General features: G+C 40.1%; 2 protein-coding genes across 4 annotated transcripts in view; one reads left to right on the forward strand and one right to left on the reverse strand.

The window, feature by feature from the left end:
• Positions 1–760: 760 nt before the first annotated feature.
• Positions 761–25732, reverse strand: part of gabra5 (gamma-aminobutyric acid type A receptor subunit alpha5) — a 33730-nt gene continuing 8758 nt past the window's right edge. For all 3 annotated transcript variants that reach the window (XM_008407637.3, XM_081606615.1, XM_081606616.1), the window contains exons 6-10: positions 21550–21632; positions 11143–11286; positions 4549–4701; positions 4054–4265; positions 761–3198 (exon numbers count right to left, since the gene is read on the reverse strand). In XM_008407637.3, coding sequence (XP_008405859.1) covers positions 2908–3198; positions 4054–4265; positions 4549–4701; positions 11143–11286; positions 21550–21632 — 883 coding nt within the window. In that variant the 3' untranslated portion in view covers positions 761–2907. The remainder of the gene's footprint in view (positions 3199–4053; positions 4266–4548; positions 4702–11142; positions 11287–21549; positions 21633–25732) is intronic.
• gabrb3 (gamma-aminobutyric acid type A receptor subunit beta3) overlaps positions 6361–25732 on the forward strand; it is a 61271-nt gene continuing 41899 nt past the window's right edge. The window contains exon 1 of the mRNA XM_008407635.3: positions 6361–7717. Within this exon, the coding sequence (XP_008405857.2) occupies positions 7623–7717 (95 nt within the window). The 5' untranslated portion in view covers positions 6361–7622. The remainder of the gene's footprint in view (positions 7718–25732) is intronic.

The raw sequence follows: 25732 nt of genomic DNA on the forward strand, positions 1-25732 counted from the left end.
AGCAGAACAAGCACAAAGTTGTTTCTATCAACTAGGATTACGTTTAGGTCTTGTCACGTCGAGTTCCGCATATCCACAAATTTGTAGACTCACATGCAGTTAAGCAGCATATTTTTGCATATGTTATAGAATGAAAACACTACCTGTTCTTCAGACAGCGTGAAAGTTCTTGAATCAGTTTTGCTTGACAATCGTCTCAAAGTTGCAGTTACACCAATTTCCAGTGCGTCTTACCTATCACACTTTTTCCTTCCACCCAACTTTCTATGAAAACACTTGAGCCAGCAAAGAGCTTTTATAGCTTCAACAATTGTCTTCTGGACATCTGTCAAAGTCAGTAGTCATATGGTTGTATAGGCCATAATAACTATAATATTTTTAAAAATATGTTATGTAATATCACAATTTTCTGCAACATAGAACTTTGGGTGTTTTTGTTATGTGTAAGTCATAAACATAAAAATTACACAAAACAAGTCTTAAAATATTTTACTCTATGTGCAATGACTCTATAAAATATGCATACAGGTTTAAACAGGGAGAGTTCAGTTTGATTTCATGATGCACCGTGAGAAAATGAACAGATTATTTTTATTTTTATTAAGTGTAGACAATCTGGATTCACTTGTTTACATACCACTTTTCTTTCAGTGTGGAGTAATTCAGAATGAATGAAACATCAGTTAGCAGCCCTTCATTAAGGCTTAAATGTCAGCAGCCACATTATTGCTTTATTATGACTGAGCACTAAGAGCCGGAAGACAGTGCGAGTGAAGCTTTATTGGAATCAGGTACAGAACAAAGTGCACGTTCTTGACATTAGCACAGGCCTTGACATTTGTCACATGAAAAATGGGATAAAAAAACTAAAGCAATGCATTTATTAAGAAAGATGACTGGCAGATTGATGAAAACCTAATTAAATACAGGTAAAATGTTGAAATTTTTAGCACGAGCACAAAATAAATTGTCATTCACTTCAGCGTTATTTATTGCTTCAGGTATTTGCTGTTAAAGCACAGACAGTTTCTGTTTACTTCAATGTCATAATACAATATTTCTAAAAAAAAAGAAACTGTGCTAAAGCAGGCATTAGGTCACATGATAAAGTTTGGACATTAAAGCAAATTCAGCTAAAACTAACGTTTGTATTTTCTGAGATATGGGTGGAAAAAACCCATTACATTCCATTATTCTGTTAAAGTGATTTCCCTTATTGGAAAAAGAAAATATGGGTACAATAAATATAGCTTTTGTTTTTAAATACGCTGAAAAAAAAACATCATGGCCACTCATATGTCGAATGCAGATATGAAATGGTAAGGCTCAGTTTAAAATGAAATAAAGAAAGCATGGCTGTATTTAAATGTCTAAAAATACACAAATATGAAAACAAAACTCCAAATCTAACAATTTATGTTTTTCAATGTGTTAAAAATCTTAAATTTACTACATTGCCATAAGTACTGACACATGCCATCAACATGCCAATCACCTCGAAAACTGTTAAACTGCAGTCGATTAGCATTTAATATGAGCCAGCTTGCTATCAAGCTAACAGTTTGTGTTTGTGGGTCACTTGAACTAAGAGTATTTTAAGTAACTTAAAAATAAAAGCATGACACATGAATGGAATAAAATGAAGCAACAGCAGGCTAGTTGTTTTTCCCCATACGCTTGTCTTTATGCTAAATAGGGCTAAGCTAAGCTAAACAAAGCTAAAGACATCAGGTAGTAGCTGTTTTTTTTATTAATATTGTTAAATATTTCTATTTGAACCAAAGTAATGTGAATTAGTGTGGTCATGGCGCTTTTTCTTAAATGTCCCAGCACATGTCCGTCTTATTTTCATGCCAAAACAGGATTTTTTTTCTTTTTCTGAAGGCTAATCATCAAGTATGCTAGCTTGTATAAAAGACCAAAGAAACAAACTTATATCTATGAAAAAAACTGAATGTTTTTGTAAGCATAAAACCTTTTTAACTTGCCAGGGTTTAAACTACTTGGCTCATTTTCTTTTTAAGCACTAAAACTAGCAACTAACAATGCTGTTGTGTAAGCGTTACATCGATATAAGTGCAAACTTTACTGGCCTAGTGGTGCTATTCTATGAGCAGGGCAAATATACTACTGTTATAAGCTACTCCCGTACTTACATATATACAGAGTTTAACCTCACAGTTTAGAAACACACCACTTTCGCTTTAAACGTTTCCCGCTTTCATCTCCACTTAAACAAAAACTCAGACTGACTAAACTCAATTGAGGACAAGCCACCGTAAATCGAAAAGTAAAAAACATAAAATAAATAAAAAAAGAAAACGTGAACAAGTAGAGTCCACTAAATGAACTTTCTGAACCAGGTTTCAGAGTAAGGTTGAGTGCAGAGTTCAGTGCATTCATAAGGAGTTATCACACTCTGAAGGCAACACATTCAGCATGGCTATTCGGCTGCTTTTAACAAGAAAGCAAAGTTACATTTGCCTTGGTCCTGTTTCACATTCGTGGACCTCAAGGTTAATATTTACTGTACAAAGACTTTACAAAGATAAAAAGCGGTTTTGAATGATACAGTACAAATTTTTTACTTTGCATAGCATTTGGCCTTGCTGTTCCATTTCCAACTCAAAACTAAACGACAGAATACAAATGCCAAATGCTCAAAATAAAAAAAAATTTAAAAAAAGTATAACCAAGTTCTGGATGAGCAATCATAAGTTAATCTTTTAGGTCGGTAATCATACATGTACTAACTCAAGGCAAACATGGCAGCACTTACCCGAAGCAACACACATGCAATAACTTGTAAATATCTTAAAAGAACAACAATTATGGTACAAGGACAAAGTGCTTGGCATTATCGTTTGTTGATTAAGTTCTCGTCATCACTGGCCCTCAGTCTAGAACTCACTCGGCTCCTTTAATCACTGGCTCTCTGTTGAGGTACGTGGCCCAGTACACCAGGTTGAAGGTCCCAAAAAGCACGGGGAACACAATCCTGGACATCTTGTCGATCTTGCTCACGCTATTGTAAGTCTTTTTGGGGTCCGGAGCCTTGCTTTCAGACGGTTTGAGCTGAATAGTTGTGCTGTTTGAAATGGTGGAGATGGACGCGTCCTTGGTGAGGTTGGCTGTGTAGTTCACACCAGTGGAGCAAGTGTTGTTGGGCTTCATGGACAACGCCAATGGGTCTTTTTTCTGCGGTGAAAGGAACAAGCTGTGGTTCTCATAAAACTGTGGTGGTAAATATTGGTAATATAAGTTAAGGTGATATATGGAACAAAAGTAAAACCTGAAGGTTTTGCACTTGGTTTGGACTAAGGGTCTACTGGACTAGTCTTCCTGACAGTCCGGTAGGTTCAATTGGGGACCAAATTGCAGTGTTTTACATTTTAAGCTGGTGCTGCTCTCTTTCACATTTAACTGTGTCAAACAAACTAAACTCTTTGAAAAAAAACCGTTCCCCTCCTCACTTGCAGTGGCGCTGCATCAAGAACTACTGAAGGAAATGACACAAAAACATGAATGCAACTTTCTTCCTCACAAAATGTAAACAAAATGGAGTAGCATCATTTTTTTTTTGCAGATGTAGGATTTCTATTGTGTTATTAGTAAAAGAAAACGAGCCATTTCGCCCGCTAGTGCTAGACGCAAGCATTTGTTTTGGTTGTATTTACCCAGAATGCCCAGCGCTATTGTTGTGGAGCGGTCTCCGGTCCACTTTAATCCACATAGGCATTCGAAACACGCCAGAGTTCACTTCAACCGAATAGAAAGCGATGTTTTTAGGCGGACCAGAGTTGGGTTTTTTGGTCAGCATCAGAGTTTGATTGCAACTCTGATGCAATCGAACTTAATCAAACTGGACCTTCTAGTTTGATTAAAGCAGTGCCAGTGAACCTTAAAAAAATGAACATTTTCAAGCATTTTCCACAAATGTTTCTCCTGATCATGCTCATTTTCTAATAGCTCAGCAAGTTTTGAACAAACTTTTCAAACGTTTAGCTCTGAATCCCTATCTTCATATTTTGATACCAAACCCAGCGCACGTACCTTGGGCTGTTGGGCCTCCATCGCTTTTTTCCCGTCCCAGGCCCAGCTCCTTTTGGTAAAATAATTCACTGTGGCAAATTCAATGAGAGCTGAGAAGACGAAGGCATAGCACACCGCAATGAACCAGTCCATGGCGGTGGCATAGGCCACTTTGGGAAGGGAGTTTCGAGCGCTGATGCTGAGAGTGGTCATGGTGAGGACCGTGGTCACACCTGGCAGTGAGAGAGAAAACTGGGTCAGTCTTAGATATCAGAGTTGCAGTTCTGTTTCTATTACAGCAGATTAAGGCATGGAAAACAGCTGGCTGCGTAGGAGAGTATTATCAACAGATCAAGCAGTAGTAGTAAGAAAAAAAAATCCCTACAGAGAAATATTCAGCCTCTAATCATGGAAAGAACAGCTAAATGTCTCTCTGAAGCTGTGGGAATCCTCCTACTGCCGTTTCAGCTAAAATATTTCAGCCGTCGCACGGCTCGACGCGTGGTCCAGACTCACCAAAGACGGTCCTTGCTGGCACCGACTCTCGGTTGAGCCAGAAAGAAACCTGGGACAGAATCACAGTCATGAAGCACGGCATGTAGGTCTGGATGACGAAGTAGCCTATCTTCCTCTTCAGGTAAAAGTGAGCCATCATCACCGTGTACTCGCCTGGAGACAACAAAACAGATGGATTGTCATTTCTCCATGTGCTTTTGCTGTTTATTTAAAACAGTACATTCAGGTAGAAGAGCTGCTGGGAACAATATGAGAGCTTTGTCAGGTTAGACAGGAAGCTTGTCAGAACTTTAGAAAAATATAATGGAGATATTTGTTAACTCGGCTCGCATTAATTTTATAGTGAGAAGATGGCAAATGCTTGAAAAGTTATATTTAAACTGTATGGACATGTTGTAATGTCAGGTAGAGCTACTACAACCTTTATTTTAAAAAAATCTAAATATTAGTTACAGTTTGTTTGGATTTTCAAACTTTCGTTAAGACTTTTTCCTCTCTTTTCTTTGTTTTTTAAGTACTCGTTTGACACGATTAATCAGATTAACTGTGATGTTTCGATTTCGGGAATAATTATCAGCTAATTTAGCAATCGGTTAATCGTTAACTGGAGTGTAAAGTCTAAAAAAAACACTGTTTCTGAAAGAACATATTCAGAGAAATAATTAATCCAAAATTGTACATAAACACATCCATTTTGCATTTAAGAGAAAAAAAACCAACATAGTTTTTTGTCTGTAAATATGTTCTGCCTAGAAATGGTCGTTTTAATTTCCCCTGGTTCAAATATCAGTACAGCGCTAACAGACAATAAAAACAAACGAAAAAAAAACTCCCTTTTGATATACAGTCAATCGGTTAGTCCAAAAAAATAGTCAACTGATCAGCTATAAATTGTATTGACTTGTTAAAGTCAAGCAGAAAACCCTGAGCTTTTCACATGTTGATATTAGATGTATTTTTTAGCTGTAAATTCCTCCTTTGCTACACATGATCAAGCATAAACTATAGAAATGCTACATTATTGCATAAAAGGCAATAAAAATGTTCACTTTCTTATTTAAAAAGAAATTTTATTGTTTGTTTATTCGCATTGCTTAGTGTATTTTCTAAAACTGTTCAATGAAAAATTTGTAGAAAGTGGCCATTTTAATCTGATTAATCGATTGTCAGAATAACAGATAAAATAATTGATTCCTGAGATAACAGATAAATGTGGCCCTAATTCGCTGTAAGATTCTCACACATCTTCCCTTCTCGTCACAACAGGTTTACGTTTTGTCACTTAAAGTTTTGCTTCTGCTTTGTGAAGAATGTAAAATAAAAAAGCCGGCGGGCCCGAGCGACGTTTAAATCCAAGAAATAACAGTTTGCTGTCGTAAGAAACTTGAAACTTTGATCTGATGGCTGATGAAAACCACTACGCTGTGGTTTGTTTGTTTTAAACTAAGAGCACACTCAACCTGTGACATTTCTTTCTCTTCCTCTCATAAAGCACCTGTGTGCTGCCCGGCCCGCCCTGCCTAATAAACCTCCTCTTTCTGGGTCATCCCGCCGGTGAACTCTGGTGACTCAGACACAGCCTCGCACTGCACGCCCTCTCTCTGCGCAGTTTCTGCTTTTCCATTCAAATGAAGCGCAGATTAAAAAGGGACTTTGAAAAAAAATGGGCAGATTTCAATCCTCATACAAAACCATACTTTCAGTAACTTCCAGTAGAAATAAACATGACTAAGACTGGTGTTTACTACTCTTCCCACACTCTCTGTCTGGGATTTTCTGTTTTTAATCACAAAATTATATAGTAATTATTGTGATTTGGGCTGCAACTAACGATTATTGTAGTAATGGATTAATCTAATAATAATAAAAAAGGCACAATGTGCAGATTTTTCACTTGACCACTTTTGTACATTATTAGAAATACATTAAACGGCACAAATACAAAAATAACAAAGTTCTACTTTTAATTAAGAAAATATGTGTAAAAAATATCAACACATTTTTCTTAGTACCATCGCTTACAGTGACGTTTGTGATGTTTTCCGAGTGCAACAATGACAAGACCGCTTTATCTTGTATTATTATTATTATTATTATTATTATTATTATTATTATTATTATTATTATTATTATTAGTAGTAGTAGTAGTAGTAGTAGTAGTAGTAGTAGTATTAACAATAATAATAATAATAATAATAATAATAATAATAAATTGTAATGCTGGCTGCACTTCCTGCCGTTAACTATCTGCTTTTCTGTCATATTATCTGACATTGACCAGAGTTCCCTCCTTTAAATAATTCATGTATTTATTTTTACAGGGAAAGAGAAAGTAGGTTGTTGGGTTGGGGAGAAAATCATCGTATCCTGTTAATCAAGTGAAGATTGCATTTGAATGATTTCCTTGTTTTGTGAAATCCTGTCGAGCTGCCGAGTCTGATAAACTATGGAAAATCCACAGATGACTGCTGCTTTCTCCTGGCAAAATCGGATTTTTCTGTCTCGCTAATCCCTTGTCACAATCTGCACTCTCTCTCTCTCTCTCTCTCTCTCTCTCTCTCTCTCTCTCTCTCTCTCTCTCTCTCTCTCTCTCTCTCTCTCTCTCTCTCTCAGTCTCTCCTTCTCTCTCTTTCTATGTGCAAGCACCACGTACGTGTGTGTGCGCGTGCGTGTGTAACACAGTCCATCCCATTCTGTCAAGCCAGGCCACTCTTGATTGGGGACGTTCATCCCCGCCTCGCCTGAGCGAGAACGCCGAATTGGACCTGGCTCGGCGGCCCTGACTGCATGCAGGTGCAAAGTGGAGGGTGAAGGAGGGGGGACGTGACGGGACGGGAGCAAAGTTTGTGGACGGTGCCAGCGATGCAACAAGCGGCATCATGCCGTCGGTGAAAGGAGTTCCCGGGTTGCCTTCACTCTGTGGACTGTTGGCCTGCAGCCCTGCTCTGAGGGGGCACGGCGTGGGGGGGTCTGCTGTGATCTGACCTGACCAGACTGCCTTCTGGGACTGAAAGTGGATGGAAACCTCCCGGGTCTAAACAAACAAACAAACAAGCAAACAAACAAACAACAAAATGCGGTTGTGGTGGATTTTACTGTTTGGGTTCTGGAGCGTCAGTGGGGAGCTACCATTTATAGCGGAGAACAACGCGGCCATGCTGGTCAACTGGTGAGTACAGATCCACGCCATCTGTTGATTGAGCTGTGATCTGGAAGCAATATCATGCATTTAAAAACAAAAACAAACAAGCATAAAAAAAAACAAAAAAACGTTTGTCTATCACAACTTATGCTCCTGCAGCCGTATTTGCATCCAGTGCGGTTCAACCGGTGAGACCCGGGGGGGTCAGTTTCACCACGTGTGCGCCCAGCTCACTGCTGAGCTATTCTGGGCCCGCTAAGGAGGGTCTGAACCTCAGATTAGCTCGGCTAATTAAGAGCGTGCTGGCTCTGGGTGACTCGCCTTCCCTTTTTAGATAGCGTTTTTGCTACGTGTGAAAAACGGGCCGCACCCTTCAGAACTTGCTCTGCTCCAGGATTTCCCACCCCAGTGAACGCGCCCGGATTTGTCTCCGATTTAATGCGTGTGGTCATAAAATTTAATGCGTGTGGTCATAAAATGCTTTTCTTTCACACATCACCCGGCGAAAACAGGGCATAGCACCTCTGTTTACATCTTTGGGAAGCCCCTCTTCCTCTCCCCTCCTCCTTTGTGACAGAGTAACAACCAAAAACCAAAAGTATTATTCTTTACATAAGGGAATTAAGCAGATGCCGTCCCGTCCAACCCTTCCGTCGCTTCCACAGCAGCCAATCCCTGCGCTGTGATGTCACTCGGTAAAAGCACAACTGATGGGCCTGCATACGGATTAACCCTACAGACCCAGTGGCTAAGACCACGGATAAGTGATTTTTTTTTTTTTGTCCCCCTCCCCCTCACCCCACCCGCTCTCCTCCTGACAGCCCCAGAGACAGCTGGCTGTGTGTGGGAGGCGCACTCAAATCCTGGAGATTCATTCATTGTCCCCCCCCCACTGCCTCTTATCCAGCTTGATTTGAAAACATTTCCTTTCCACAGCAACTTTAGCGTTGCAGGCTGTAATAACGCTGAGCGTAATGATGATGATAAAAACCACGTCCAGGCTGGAGCTGCTGTGTTGATTCCTCAAGGTTCTCGCCCACTGTTCCACATTTTTGAATAAAGGTGGTGACCCTAAATGACTTAGATTTGATCACATCCAACATGTGGAACAACTGAATCCATGTTAAAAAAGAAAGCGCATTCTTACATTTGGTATAAACTTTTGCTTCACGGTAGGAGTGTCAAACTCATTTAGCGCGTCACGATCATAAACAGATCATTCCTGCTTGTATCCATCAGACTATAAAATTCTGAATGTCTTTATGTTGAAGTTTACTCTGAACTCGTTTATAGTCAAATATTTCCATTTTGTTTATTTTATATTTAGGTCATTTTTAAATCATTTCTAATTTCACACCTGTGCTATACACTTTATATTACCAATTGCTACGTTTGTATTTGCCAATATTTCACACTTTGGATGTGAAGAGCTTGTCAACAAATAAGCAATTTCCTCTTGAGGATCAATACGGTATATTCTGAATGTATTAAAATTATGGGTTGCGGCAGACTGTATGGATAAAACCCAGTAAAGTAACAGGGTTTCCCCTAGAAAACGTTCTAAGTCCGGTGGTACAGGCAGTAGGGCGTTCAGCGGCCCATCATGCTTTGTGCTAAAAAAAAGTTTAAAGTTGGCAAGAAATTTTAAAATATGCTTCCAACGGTTTCACCAAAGAAACTCTATAACCCATCTTTGCTATCACTGTTACTTTTGTATATAAAAAAGGAAACAAACAATACTTAGCCTTGTGCGGGAGGTAAGTAAAGCCTGGTGGCCCGCCAGGCTTATAATACACTGAGGGAAACCCTAAATAATAATAAATAGCCGTCTCTGTATTCAGTGAGTGCTTCTTAAAGTTAAATATTACTGAACATCTTTTCACAGTGATGTAATGTGGCAGTATACAGATAAAAAAACCTGCTTGGATTTGACTGGTAAAATAACATTTAAGCAGACAACTGTTATCTTGATAACAATCTGCACAATCTCTCAAAATGACTCTATTTTTATTCAGCCATCTTGTGTTTAGTGGGGCCACATAAAAGGTTATCGTGGGCCAGATTTGGCCCAGGTGCCTTGAGTTTGACACATGCTTCACACATGCTTAGGGCTGGACAATAAATCAACAACAATAGATATATACATCAATATACCAATAGATAACGCATCTGATAGAATGTTCAATAATTTCACTGAACTCCGATCCAGAACTGCAAAGCATTCTGGGAGATGTAGGCAGAGGAAAAGCTTTAGCTCCCAAGCACCCAAGTCTTGAAATTCATTGAATTTGTACACTGTGCCATGATTCAGCTCTTGAACTGGACCGACCCAGTAAACCAGTTACCAGACATGAGCAGCTCTGTATGATTTTAGCTCACTGTTCCAAAGCAAACAATGAGATGTTTACGGGTCTTCTGGTGTAAAAATGCTCCTTTTAGCTTCTTAAGGAAAATTTCTATTAGATTGAGGTCAAAGCTTTGATTTGCCCTCATAAGAATATAAACTGTATTCTTTAATCATTCTTTGGCAGATTAAACTGTGTGCTTAGGCCCACTGTCTTACTGCTTGGCCTATTTTCTCCAAAGATTTGTTTCAGTGTCTCAACATTTTGCTGTAGAGTACAGTAGTATAAACCCAGATGTGCTGTTCCTGCAATGGCAGCAGGTTATTGGGGCCAAGCAGCAGCAAAGCAAAGTGAAAGGTCAAGGAGATTCTCCTCTCTCCTAACATGACACATCCTCTTTGGTTTGTTGTGTGCTGGGTCTATTATTATATACTTTATCTGCATTTCACCAAACAAAAATGTTGAATTTTTTATTTTTCCCCCCCCCCACATTTTGACATATTAAAGCTATATAAGTATGGAGTTGTATCAGATTGACCAGCACAAAGAGCCTCGTGATTGTCAACTGAAAGGAAAATATATAATTTTAAAAATGTATCACCAATGTAAACCAGAAAAGTGTGGGGTGCATTTATATTCATTCTTCTGTCTGATAAATGAATCCGTTGGCACCAACAGACTTCAGAAATCCCCTCATCAGTAAGTGGAGATCACCTGTGTGCCGTTTAATCTCCATGCATGTTCTGTACAGCGACACGGAGACAGAGGAACGCAGCAGACACACCGGGGAGAGTTGTGTTTAAAACAAAATATGCTACAAAACGACGTCCCGCACTTTGAACATCTCACAGAACGCCGATCAATCCGTCCGCAGACAGGGAGCGGAACGGTGACCAACCCACCAAAACATGGCCGTCTACCTAAACTGAGAAAAAGGGTGAGGAGACCATAAACGCTCCCACCTTCTTCATCCAACGTGCCGTTCTCGTTAACATAAATGCGTGATGAAAACTGTGTTTGCAGAGCTAGCGTGCGCCCACTGAACTGGGCCCCAGGCCCGGGTCTGTGCTCTGCAGCCGGAGCGGGTTTACGGTCTGTCTGCTGTACCCCGACTGGTGTAGATCTCCTCTGTTCCTGCCGTCTGGCCGATCAGGTGATACTGGTTGAGCCTGGAGCCTTCCTCTGCCACCACCACAGACTTGGCTGCGTCCTCAGTCCACTTGTAGATCACTTCTGAGACAGGGTAGGCATCTAGGAGAGAGGAGACGTTTTTACAGGTTTATAATCAAATATGTATAGATTGCACAATGTCAAATCCATACAGAAGCATGGAGCCAGTGAAGATTGTGTTTAGGCTAAGGCTGTCGACGTTAACGCATACGACTGATCTGAAGAGCTTAATGCCTTAACATTACATAATGAAGATTAATTGCGTTACCTATTTTGACCTAAAAGCTTCTCTACCGCAAAGGGTTACCTGGTTTACAGCAGCGCGGTCTTGTACTGCGGTCAGCAATGCAGAGTCACAAACACAAGTGAAAAACTGAGCAGGGAGAGTCAGACTGGTGAGCTCAGCGGCACAGTTTTCTTTTAAAAACACCTTTATGTACGTTTGGATAAAACCATTATATAATGTAGTGTAATATTGTGCTATGCTACAATATTATTGCAATAGTTCATCATTATTGCAGTAATGAATAACCCTTCCACCAAAGCACAACAAGTTTATAGTAAGTCTGTCACAATAAACAATTAATTAATTAATAAAATGAGAAATTAAAATAATCATGATCGTGATTTTTTTGAAAGACAATTTTGTTAGCAGAGGTTTCATAATCCATTTTATGTATGTTTGTGGTTGTAATGTTCCTTGTCCCCCATTTCATTTCTTGATCTTTGGTTGTCATGTTTTTATTTTGAATATTCAAAATGTCTTCCAGCTTCAGTGTCCAATTCTTTACTAAATTAAACCTTATTAATGTTTGAGGGGGTGACTTTGCATTATTATGCCCATTATCAATCTATTACTTGAAAATGGTTTCCAAACAACATTATAATTTATTGCAATAATTAGTGGGATAATTTGTTGTCAAAAAAAAAAAAATCTTATCGTTACAGGCCTGGTTTATAGGTAATATTCCTAAATTACGTTTGAAACAAAATGACTTTTATTAAACCTTCCTGCAAAACATGGAAAACTTTGATGTTTGGTTTGAGGCAAGAAAAGATTTTCTTGAACATTTTTAGAACAATGTGCATATTTGAAGTTTATAAAATTAAAAATGCTGTTTAATCACTATTAATCACAGCGCTGGGGTGTGACTAATCTGATTTAAATTTTTAATTTGCTTACAGCACAAGCTTAGGCCATCAATTATCAAGACGCAAAATATTTAAGCTGAACTTCACAGCCTAAATCCCTGGTAAAGATTTGTTGAAATTCTTGAAATAATTTACAGTCTTTGTTCAAGAGGGTAAACTTCCACAATTAGAAACAATTGTTTTTAAAAGAGTTACGCTAATTGGTTTTGCTTACCATCAAAGTAAAGAACTGAAGCTTTGTTTATTTCTATTTTACCCTTTTGACTTGATCAGTGTTTCTTGACATTTCTGACTAACAACCCATAACTTCCTGAAGTATAAATTTGACATGACTGGAGGCAAAACGTCTTCAAGTAACAAGAGAAGTTGTCCAGTTGTCTTTTACTTTGGATTATCTTGTCCTGCTTCTCTTCCAAATATCCTAAACACGTTGTTGGAGTACACGGCATAATTAACTCTTAAATAAAACATTGAAAACAGGTTGGCATTAGAGATGCACCAATCCGAAACTAATATCTGGATTGGTACAGATATTGAAAAAAAATTCTAGATCTGGTGTAGCAACGTTTTATAATTCACTTTGCGCTATATTTAAAATTCCTAGTTGCCCTTTCTGAACCATTTGAAAGACGATTTGTTGCCGTTCTTTTTTTTTATTTTTTATGTTTGACCAAAGTAGTCATCCTATTGCTTTTGTCAGTTTCCTTATTATTTATTTTACATTTTCTGTTCTACTCCTAATTGCACTGACTGAGCAAATTAAAGTTGTTTTTACATGCTTGACCAAACCTGTGAAGCTATGGGTGCATTTATGTGCTTTATTAGTGCAGAGTTATCAAATAAATGTGTAATTCAGTACATTTATGTATCTGTTTAGAAAAATAAACGTCTCAAGTCTATTCAGCACTGTTTTTCTGTATCGGCTCGGTATCGTCCGATACTAAACCTCAGATATTTGCATCGATATCAGAAGTGGAAAAAAAGGGAATCGGTGCGTCCCTGGTTGACTTCACATCTTCCAGTAGAATATTTACCCAACAGTATTAACAAATCAACCTTCTTCCACGCTCAGTAAATAAAACACTATAATAATATAAAACTAAACTAAACTTGTGGGTTTATCTTATGAGAGGATGCTCTTGTTATGTTGTGGTGGACAGTTTTTACAAGCGGATAAATCTTAACGGCATCTAAGATTTTATTCTGGATCTTTCCTTGTGTCAACATTAGCTTCACCTCCTCCTCCACTAATAGACGTTACATAAAAACTGAGCTGCAAATCAAATGTCAGAATGTGTTCACTATATATCTACATGCTCCCTAGAAGCATCCTTTGAGGGAAAACAAAGTTTGATGAGTGATGTATTACGTGAGTGTCATTATGTAACGGATATGTTTCTCACAATTTTCAAATACTACAGGTGTGCTGTAATATTTAATCCTGTGTTCAGCAGATGAATTAATACCGATCCATCCTTCTGCCATGACCTGGAGCTTAAAACGCACTAATGTCAAGGATATTTACTCTTAGCTTCACAGATATACTCATAACTACCATAAAAAATACCCATATTTTGTCTAAATAACATTCTTACATCCTCTGACTGTAGGAACATTCAGCTGAAATGCTCTGTTAAAATACTGAATTAAGAAAAACAGTTAAAAAAAAATATATATATATTTTCTTTTTAAATCACTAATGCTGGCCAGCTGCATTACTTACAGAAAACCTTCAAAGACCAAGGAAAACAAAGCAAGAGGCTGTAAACTTTTAGGTTGGAGGGCATCTAATTCAAATAAAACAGCACAAAAGTAAAACGGTCAAGTTTTCATTCATTTTCCCTCAACTTCATTCATGGTAAAAAAAAAAATAATAATAATACTAACACCTACTATTGCATTTTACATTATAATAGCCACTTATTCTCTATTGTTGTACATAATGTGGAACCAAAACCTTTCCATGTGGCTGAGAAAAACTAAACCGGCACATTTTAAAACAACCTGTACATTTACCAGCTGGATTGGCATTGCTTTGGTGTGGAGTGCTTTAAATAACGTCCTGAACATTTAATTTGCTGTTGTAGCGACAAAATCAAATGTTTATTCCCTCCTCTGAATGAAAGTGCTGACTGTGTCCAGCCTTCTTTGTCGTATTGAACTGAACTGTGACGTCTTTAATGTGACGGATTAGAGCAACTGCATGTACAGTAACATAGTGTGTTAGCGTTGCTGTCGATTTGCTAAGATTGACCATCTTACTGAAAAAGAAGCTGTAGCAGGACTTAATGAAAAAAAATGCAAAATGTCTACAGCAGACCTTGAAACAATGTTTCTACGTAGTGTCATGTTTATTTTGCCTCCTATTCCCAGATTGCACAAATTGAAGTTACACCAGAATCCTCAAGGATCTTAAGGTGTGGTCATTTTTATTTATTTATTTTTTTTTACAAAATAATTTAAAAAATACTTAATTTCATGCCAATATTATGGTTATGAGTCTCTTTAATAAAATATCAGAGAAAGTTCCAAACTTACAGCCGTTTTCCACAATTTAATGCTGCATAAGAAAATGTTTTTTAGTGAGACATTTTAGAGGCTGAAACAGTGGATGTTACCTAACCACGCCCAGAGCTCCTCTAAATCAGTGGCGCAACTACACATTATTGAGGTAGTTGGGAAAACATAAATTGAAAAATTATAAAACACACAACCATGCACACACACACACACACACACACACTCACACGATTTAGAGCGGGGGTCACCAACTCCAGTCCTCGAGGGCTACCATCCTGCAACTTTTAGATTCACCTCTGCTCCAAAATGTCTGAATTTCCTCACCAGCATGCATTCCTCTCTGCAATAGGCTGGAAATGAGCAGTTTATTTGATCCAGGTGTGTTTGAGCAGAGACACATCTAAAAGTTGCAGGACGGTAGCCCTCGAGGACTGGAGTTGGTGGACCCTGATTTAGAGAAACCAATTAACCTGACAGTCATGTTTTTGGACTGTGGGAGGAAGCTGGAGTACCCAGAGAGAACCAACCACCCTGGACTGGGAATCAAACCCAGGACCTTCTTGCTGCAAGGCAACAGTTCTACCAACTGCACCACTGTGCAGCCTGCTTCATGTACCTATACTACATAATGTTTGGCCAAAGTTATTAATAGCCACTGAAGGGACGGCATTAGAGCTGCAGGTTGTAGGCCCCTGGATTAAGCAATTACATAATGCGTCTTCAATCTGAACTACAAATAAGACGCAGTCTTGACCTACAAAGCATTTGGACCTGTTGAATGGTAGACCAGACAGATAAAAAGCAAAACATGATTTAATTTCCCTAGTTTGTGTTAGGAGATCATCATTGAAATGACACGTTTAGGATAATCCGTGAAAAGTTTTGTTTCACCACAAATTCTGGACGAGCACAGCAAAGTGCGCCTCAGAACCGCTGGGACAGAAAGAGGTCAACGCTCATAGGTTTGGAGCATGTTCATGAGGAAGCGAGTCTCGTTTCGCAGACTGCATCGCTTGCTATTTTTTGCCATGAACTTGAGAACAAAAGAGTCAAAGCGCAGCGTCAGCACAGCGAGGCAGGTGCAGCGGCTCCTTCACAATCAGCCGCGCGCCGTAGCGGCAGAGTCTTTTGCAGCCTACGTTCTATGAGACACTACGCTGCTCATGAGAGAAATGCTGTTGCAGGCACTGTTTTAATGCAGGACAGATTTCAGCTACCAGCAGATAGAGGCAGATCAGTATTCGAGTTGCGTTTGATGTGTGCTAGATTTATTTTCTTCCCTCAGCTGCCCTCTTACGCGCAGACTAAGAGGGAATAAATAGCGGCGACTAAAATAAACCACGACAGTAAAATTTGACGTAAACGGAAGCATTCTTCACAATGTGTGTGGGGCCGACCACTTCCATCCCTCTCAAACTCTGCCTTATAAATCACTAAGTAGTTTGACAGACACAAGTTACAGCAAGAAGAGAACGAGGCTGATAGAGGCAGAGTTCAGTCCATGACAGGTGATTAACTCAGCGCCAAAGGACAGGTCTACTTTTGCTTTGAAAGCCTTGAGCTCCTGGGTGAGTGCTGTCCATTAGGTCAAAGGATTAGCTGAGGTTAATGGAGTTTGAGGAAACAGGATATACGGCCAAGCAAATTTTACAGCTCACAACCGCAGACTGCCGAGGTATCTGTGCTCAAAGTGAAGCTTACACGTCCTTTTATGGCCAATACAAGACGTCTTGTGACAAGACATGTTGGTCCCCACCTTCAATGTATCAGAGTGTGCACTTGTCTCAAAGCTGCAAGGTATAAATGTAGTGAATACGGCTGTGAATGCAGCTCAGAGTGTCTTGCAAGTCTTTCTATCTGTCTCTCTCATGAATATGCCTTAATCCAAGCCACTACAATTTGGGTCTGTGTGTAATGTTTAGGGTCTTCAGCAACGATAAACCGCTTCCTTCCAGGATTGCTCTTAGTTCCACCAATCAACCTGCTTCATGATGCTGCCACCACCATGCCACACTGTGTAGCCTTTAGGACGATGTACAGTGTTTGATTTCAAGCACACAAATGCCTTCTTTGAAATGTCTGCAAAATCTTACAACTTGCTTAAGACGACAACTTTCTTTCTGCTACTCTTTTTAGAAACGCCGGATCTGCGAAACACGGCACTTATAATTGTCCTTTCAGTTGATTTTCTCACCTGATCTGTGGATTTCTATAAGTCCTCCTGGTCATCATCATGGTGCTCTTTGCTGCTTTTCTGATTAATGCTCTACCTGCCAGTTTGGGTCGACCGCCATGTCTTGTTGGGCTTGTACTTGTGCCGAACTCTTCCAGTCTTTGGTCGACTGCTTGAACATCGTTCTGTGACATTTTCCCTCTGATTTCTTCCTCCAAGCGCCAGTCTTTTGGATGCTGCTGGTGAACTTTTCAAGCCTTCACAGTACAGCTGAATTTAGTTTGAAGGCAAATTGTTGAAATGGATATTATTTAGGGATAACAAGTATGCCAAACCTTTTAGGGTTTACAGTTGGGCACTAGTTTTTGTTGGTCTAACGTATAGAATCAAAGTTAAATAGCTTCATGTTTTTGTTTTGTAATGGGACAACATGCGATACAGGTCAATTTGCAAGTCGCTGTGCTCAGAAGGATCTTTGGCTCCGTGTTTATCCACAGTTCTGATGAAAACCACAAAGACCTACATAAATGAATGAAAATTATGTCAGTTTCTTTCAAGAACATCATGCGTAGACTTGAGATGTCATTAAAACTCCGCTGGATGGAAATGCATTCGGTGAGTTCAGATCAGCTGAAGCGGCACCAAACTATGGTAAAAGTCACCTCAGGGCGACACACAAAAAAGGGTTTAATTCAAATCCAATTACATACAGTGCAGTTCAGTCCATTTACAATCCAATCCACTACAGTCATGGCCAAAAGTTTTGAGAATGATTCAAATGTTAATTTTTACAAAGTCTATTGCTTCAGTTTTTATAATGGCAATTTGCATATACTCCAGAATGTTATGAAGAGTGATCAGCTTAACAGCAATTAATTGCAAAGTCAATATTTGCCTAGAAAATGAACTTTATCCCCCAAACACATTTCTACTTCATTGCAACCCTGCCTTAAAAGGACCAGCTAACATCGTTTCAGTGATTGCTCCATTAACACAGGTGTGGGTGTTGATGAGATCAGGGCTGGAGATCAATCTGTCATGATTAAGTAGGAATGACACCATTGGACACTTTAAAAAGAGGCTGGTGCTTGGCATCATTGTTTCTCTTCTGTGAACCATGGTTATCTCTAAAGAAACACATGCAGTCATCATTGCACTGCACAAAAATGACCTAACAGGGAAGAGTATCGAAGCTAGAAAGATTGCACCTCAGTCAACAATCTATCGCATCATCAAGAACTTCAAGGAGAGAGGTTCCATTGTTGCTAAAAAGGCTCCAGGGCGCCCAAGAAAGACCAGCAAACACCAGGACCGTCTCTTAAAAGTGTTTCAGCTGCGGGATCGGGCTACCAGCAGTGCAGAGCTTGCTCAGGAATGGCAGCAGGCAGGTGTGAGTGCATCTGCACGCACTGTGAGGCGGAGATTCTTGGAGCAAGGCCTGGTCTCAAGGAGGGCAGCAAAGAAGCCACTTCTCTCCAGGAAAAACATCAGTGACAGACTGATATTCTGCAAAAGGTACAGGGAGTGGACTGCTGAGGACTGAGGTAAAGTCATTTTCTCTTATGAATCCCCTTTCCAATTGTTTGGGACATCTGGAAAACGGCTTGTTCGGAGAAGATGAGGTGAGCGCTACCACCAGTCTTGTCTCATGCCAACTGTAAAGCCTCCTGAAACCATTCATGTGTGGGGTTGCTTCTCAGCCAAGGGAGTCGGCTCTCTCACAGTCTGACCTAAAAACACAGCCATGAGTAAAGAATGGTACCAGAATGTCCTCCGAGAGCAGTTTGGTGATAAACAATGCCTTTTCCAGCATGATGGAGCATCTTGCCATAAAGCAAAGGTGATAACTAACTGGCTCAGGGAACAAAACATAGAGATTTTGGGTCCATGGCCTGGAAACTCCCCAGATTTTAATCCCATTGAAAACTTGTGGTCAATCATCAAGAGACGGGTGGACAAACAAAAACCTAGGAATTCTGACAAAATGCAAGCATTGGACTGGGGTTATTGACCATGTCCTGACTGCTATCAGTCAGAATTTGGTCCAGAAGTTGATTGAGAGCATGCCAGGGAGAATTGTGGAGGTCCTGAAGAAGAGGGGACAACACTGCAAATATTGACTTGCTGCATTAACTCATTCTAACTGTCAATAAAAGCTTTTGTTACTCATAATATGATTGCAATTGTATTTCTGTATGTGATGAAAACATCTGACATACACACATGAAAACCAGAGGGCAGCAGATCATGTGAAAATATAATATTTGTGTCATTCTCAAAACTTTTGGCCGTGACTGTACACACAGATTGAGCAAATTAAATTTTCTAAGAAGTCTCTTTTACTGTTGCTATCCCCTTTTTCCCTGTAACAACCATAAACCTCCTGGATGAGCTGGAAACAACTGGGACAAAGTGAACTGAATTGACCATAATCAGTCAGAAATTACAGCCAGACCGACTCTAAAGTCCACCAGGCAAAGCCCTGTGTGCTTAAAGTTAAGACGAAGGGCAAAGGCGGCGTGGTGAGGGGTCTCGCCGTTACAGAGAGCGTGTGAAAAGGAGCCTCGGTCGGCTGTCCCGATTATCCCCGCCGCTGCGTGGTGTCAGCTGTGGGGTGGAGGTGAGCAAAGTGGGCGTGGAAGGGGATAAACGTGGTGTGATGCTGTTCCCGTGAGGCCCGGGATCACCCTCCGTACGTCAGAGGCAGGGAACACCTTAGATGATCGTCTTAAGCCTCCCAGGCAGGAACTTCCCAGATTGTTTCGGAGCTTTGTGAATCGAACCGAGGAGACGTTGCAAAGTGTACAGCTGGAAGTTTAAAGGTTGAGTGTTAGGCTCTTTATGCTTCCGTTTTGTGAGCGTGTGTATATTTGCTTTTACAGATAGAGATTTTTTTTTGGAATACAGCAAACGGGTCAGGGAGAAAGACAGAGTTAAGTTTAAACTAGTGGTGGAAGTCAATTTTAATCAAGATAATTATTTAATTGAATTTACTTTATTTAGTAGGGACAACACACATTGACTGACATTTCTGTAAATGCGCCAGAATTTACCAAAAGAACATTTTGGACAACTTGCTCAGTATCTTGTTAAAAATAAAAGGCTACGCAAACAAGATTAAAATGATGAAACTGCGCTAATTTTGTCAATAAAAATAAATAAATAAATAAATAAATAAATAAAATTAAATGCAATCGTTACAAATAATAAAGACAAAACAAGAACACAATTAAGAACACAAAAACCACATTTATCATAAAAAGTATAAGAAGTAATTAAAACTAAATTAATCCATTTAGGTGAGAAAACACAGGTGGTCACGTGAAAGAGAAGATACGTATTTAAAATATTGAATAACAACAAGCACAGGCTCTGTAATTACGCCTGTAACTCATTACATTTTAGTCCAAAACCATATTTTGACAAAATAAGCAATATTTTTGATTAAAAACAATTTTTTTTGCTGCTAAGTGATTGAGTAGATAAACATATGCGCTCAACAACAAAAATATTTGTTTTAAATTTGTTATTTAGGCTTTTCAACCATCAGCATCATGTCTGTGCTGCTGCGACATGTTGTAGCATTGAGATGCTATTTTAGCTTGGAGACTAAATCTGGTTTCAATTAAAAAGCAAAAATAAAGAGAGGCTTGGACCATGCCGAAAATACATCTAAAACGATTTACAGAGTCTAGTATTTTTCTTTTAAATATTGTGTTTTTAGATTTGTTTTTGCATTTTTCATAGCAAAAGAGATACAGTTTTTGTGGCCAACGACTACTTTTAACTTCATCGTTACGGTTAGTTCGAATCTTATCCATGTGTCAGAAAGGCTCAGTCAAAGTCCAACTCTAAATTCAACTGTGAACCTATGAACATTTTTCAGAGTCTCCAATCTGACTGATTTTGACCTTCTTGAAAAGAAAAATGTGCCTGAATTTAAATTCTTTAGATGTGGGAGGTTGGTAGAGTCACACCCCACAGGACCTGCTGCTGTAATTACAACTCTGAATGCCATTCCTTCAGTTTTTACCTGGAGAAAAAAAAACTGTATAATTTTTCGTCCACTTCAAATTCCTCAACCATCACTTAAAGTTTGCAGTTCTGATGCAGCAACGTGTGGGGAAAGCATGACGAGTTTTCATGCAGTAAACAGAGCTGAGGTGGGATAACGAAGGAGGCCGAGCCGCGGCGCTGACATGTTGATTAATGGCTTAATCAGGAGGAGTGTGTCAGAGTCTAAATGGTTGTCTCCTGCACCACCGCAGCAGCTCCGCACCTGAGGGATGAGGGCTGTCAAACACTCTGAGCTGCGTCACGGGCAGCGCAGCACCTTCTGTGCTGATAAAGACCCCGAAACCGAAGCAATGTCAAATCAGCTCCTGTTCCGTTGTCCTCATGCATCCAGCTAGGGCTTATATTTCTATTTCCTTTCTTTCATCCTGTAAAGAAACAGTTGCTCATCGTGTGTGTGTGTGGCAGGAGGTGTGTTAACTTACAGCTCCCAAACTTAAGGGGACAGGCGTGGGCATCCATGGGGAAATCTTCCAGCTGCATAGGGCATTCTGCTGAGATGGTGAGCCTGAAAGAGGAAGCCCAACACCCAGATTCAGAAGCTGCACAGAGATGTGACATAACATGACTGCAACATTTTTAAATAATAACGACCTTGTTTTTCTCTGAAATATATATAAACACATTGTGCAAAACTATAGAGAAATAATCCTTATTTTTCTACTCGGGAGCAATAAATAACCACCAGAGGAACTATTGTACAGCTATAAATAACAGGCTGATGCAGCTTTGGGTGTGTGGAGTTTCATTTGGTGGGAAAAAGACACCACCTATCTGCGGAAAGAAAAGAGATGAGCGCCAAGCCTTGTACAATGCCGCCCTCTGCTGGCTGCGTCGAGAACAGCTGCAGTTTCTGGTGTGCTGCAGACCTCCGAGCGAGTCAAAAATACAGCGGCTTGCAAAAGTATTCATACCCCTCGAACTTTTCCAGATTTTTGCCACATTACAACCTAATTTTATGTGAAAGACCAACACAAAGTAGTATACAATCGTGAAGCAGTAAGAACGTTATACATGATATGCACGAGAAAAGGGGGCTGGATACTTTTTCACATAACACGGATGGATGGATGGATGGATGGATGGATGGATGGATGGATGGATGGATGGATGGATGGATGGATGGATGGATGTGACTGACTTTAACAACAAAGAGAGTAAGAAATTAGATGTTTTGTTAATGGATTTTATAGATATTCTGGTATCAGACCAGTTATTAATTCATAGGTGAGCTCTGGTTTGATCTTAAACTTTTAGCTCAGTTAAAATTACAAAAAATATTTCAAATTCTTAAATGCCAGAACGTTGACAGAAAATGTCAGAATCTTTTTGCATTACATACATTCTCAGTTTTTGGCAGCATTTTCCTTTAATCTGTAAGTCTTGGCTTCAACGTTCTGGTTTCCTTCCTCCAGCTTCTCACCACAGTTCTGGCCCATTCCTCCTGACAGAACTTTGTAGGACTTTTTACATTTTTTATTTTATTTTTTTTTATCTTTGCTCATGAAGTTTCTATGCGACTAAGATCATGGATTTTTGATGCCCTGTCAAAAACATTGACTTTTGTGTCATTAAGCCTCTTTGCAACTAGCAGAATGCTTGAAATCATCAATCATTTGTGGCTTTGACTTCCTGGCTGATGTATGCTGCAATATTTCTACATAATGTTCTTTATGTAGTGCACCAGTCCTTCTAGCAGCCAAACAACCCAGCAACCTGAGCTACCACCTCTGTGTTTCACCACTGGGACTGTGTGAAAACAGTCAAACTGACAAACCATTCAATATCACTGTCATCAGATCGTCAGGGCATTATGTCTTCTGACAATCAGTTTTACCTCTGAGTGCATTATCTAACTGTTTTCTAGCTTTTTATGTTGCTTTTTGTAGTAATGGCTTCAACCTGGCTGAGTGACCTTTCAGCTCAACGTGTTTCTCTCTTGTGTCTCTGGAATTCGTGTTTATACTTTAACATATGACTCTTGAAAGAGATGAACTTTTAGAAATCTGGAAATTGTACTTAAGGAGGAATCAAACTTTCTGATTCCTTTGAATGTTTGTCTGATTTGGCATGAGAACGCTGTGGGTGTGTGTGTGTGTGTGCGTGTGTGTGTGTGTGTGCGTGTGTGCGCGTGTGTGCGTGCGTGTGTGTGTTTGCCTTGACGGAAACAAACAGGACAACGGATCTTACGTCGGAGAGCTTGTAATAAAAAATTATACTCAGGTTTTCAACACAGAACGTGGTGGATGCATATCACAACAAATTCTGCAGTTAAATCAACACTCTGCCGAGTCTATTTGGTCCTTATCAGAATTGGTGTTAATTGAACTTTTACAGAATAATTTCAAAAACAGTTTGAGTAGTTATAACTTTTTTACGTGTTAAAATCACTCAATTTCTTGTTGAAACAACTCTGAAAAGAGTTAAATTAACACAAATTCCAATAAGGACCAAGTAGACTCGGCATAGTGTTGATTTAACTCTGCAGAAAAACGACAGTAGCTCAGCTGATGTTGGACTATATATCAGGTAGAGCTATAACCTTTAATCCTGTTTTGTTTAGATAATAGGGATGATTAGAAACTGAGTGTTTGAATTAAGTGGATTAAGATGAATTTATTGAACTGGTGTGGTATAAAAGACATATGAGACTGGATAGGCAGGACGATGTGACACGAGACTGAAGTGATAGCTGCTATGGGAAACATATGAAATTAAAATAACTAGCTCAAGTATTTGTCAGGGTCTGTTTGTCCTCCCCTTTTCCTAGTTTCTTAGTTTGTTTTCCTTTAGTTAGTTTTTATTTCCACCTGTCCCTGGAACCACCACTTCTCAAGACATCCAGCAGATGTCACCCATGCTCCACCCCTGAGAAGTGTCCTGGTTCAACCCGGACACACACCTGCAGCTGGTTTAGAGGGCGTGGACCTGCGATATAAGCAGCAGCTACACTCCGTCTCACCGCCTGAGTGCTTGCCTACCACGGTAACCAGCGTTCCAGAAAGAGGCCTTCTGTGATTACTCTCGTCTAACCCTTGTTGTCTCCCTCGCCAGATTCTCCCGCCGTCTTCTAGTTGTTTCCCGGAAACCAGCTGCCCCCGCATTCGTGTAAGTCTGTCTCCCCGCTGTGGATCACCTCCCTCCTGTGTGATTTCCCGACGCTGCCGGTGTTCCCGGTCAGACGCCACTCCCTGTGTGTGTGTGCGTGATCTCCCCGGGATTTCCCCTTCGGGACGCTACGGGCCAGGAGGCCCACGCCCGAACTTCCCGGAGGACCGCCTGGACGGATCAGGCTCCAGGCCGTGCCCGACATCAGAGCTAAGCATCGCTCGTCAACGGACACTCGGCTCGCGCTCCGCTTCGCCCCTAATACCTCCACGCCAAGTAAGCTCACCTCAGTCATTTCCTGGAGAAACTCCGCTGAGTTCTCGCTAACCCTGCTTTTTCCCGTTGGCAGTAGAAGAACCGGTCCGCCGATTCGGCTTCGCCACCAGCTCCCTGATCCTTCAATAAACATTATTGTTTCTGACTCGCTCTGTCTGACTGTGTTCTTGCATGTGGGTTCGCAACCTTAAAACCGACATGACAGAATTGAGCCTTGGGCAACACCACGGGTTGAGCAGAAGAGTAGTTCTAAGCTTTTAAAGTCAAACTACTACTCTGAAGGACTTTTACAGACTTTATAAATATAGGCACCAACCAGCCAGCAGCAGCTTCGGAACTAGTTTAATGTTGTTAAAGGGAAGACAACTGACTAACCTCATGGTTTGATATTTGTAAGATGGGGAAATTTAAGTCTCAAATTACTTTTTTTTTTACTATTTTGTGACCTTAGGACATAAAGACTTTTAATTTTTCGAAGCACAAACACGGTGCTCTCATCACCTCTAAGGCTGACTGTAAAGTCGAAGTCTGAAGTGAAGATGGAAAGCTGCTGTTTAATTCTCTCTTCACAAAGTTAATAATGCAGAAAAATATTATCATGTCACTTTAAATGTGCAAAATTAATATTTCAACTCTCTGAGTGTTGGTCTTGATTAGAATGATTCAGCTTCCATTAGTCATATGTACAGAATTGGCCTAAAAAAAACCCCAATCAGAACAGAACACGCTACTATGGGAGACAGAATTACAAAAAAAAAAAGTGCAATTTCTGTTCCAGCACATGGTGTGTAGTGGAAGGTGTTGCACAGCATCAACTGGAACTGTATGTTTCCTTAGAGGGAGATTTTCACGCTAGAGCAGTGACGGCGCTGCAGACGACAGTATTTGCTCTCTGAAGCAGCGCAGGAGAGCAGGAAAGAGGAGAGTGATGCATGCGTACCATGTTTCTGTAATAACCTCGCTCCCAGAACACAAACCCTTTGGTGGCCCATCGTGAGCTCATTTGTTCTTGGTTGCCTCACTGGCAAAAATGTAGTGAAAGGGGGGAGTCAGTCGTCATTTTTGACACGCAGCCCATTTCATCTGCTCATGCTTCCCAAAGTGAATGTTTGACTTGGTCGGTTTCTGGTTCTGAAAGGACGACGACCCAGCACTGAAACGCAAGTGGATCTGAGTGACACCTGTGTTAATTATGCTTCTCCTTCTATTATAATTGTAGGTTGG

Source organism: Poecilia reticulata, chromosome 4, assembly GCF_904066995.2.
Source record: "Poecilia reticulata chromosome 4, P_reticulata-male-v2, whole genome shotgun sequence".
NCBI classification, from domain to species: Eukaryota; Metazoa; Chordata; class Actinopteri; order Cyprinodontiformes; family Poeciliidae; genus Poecilia; species Poecilia reticulata.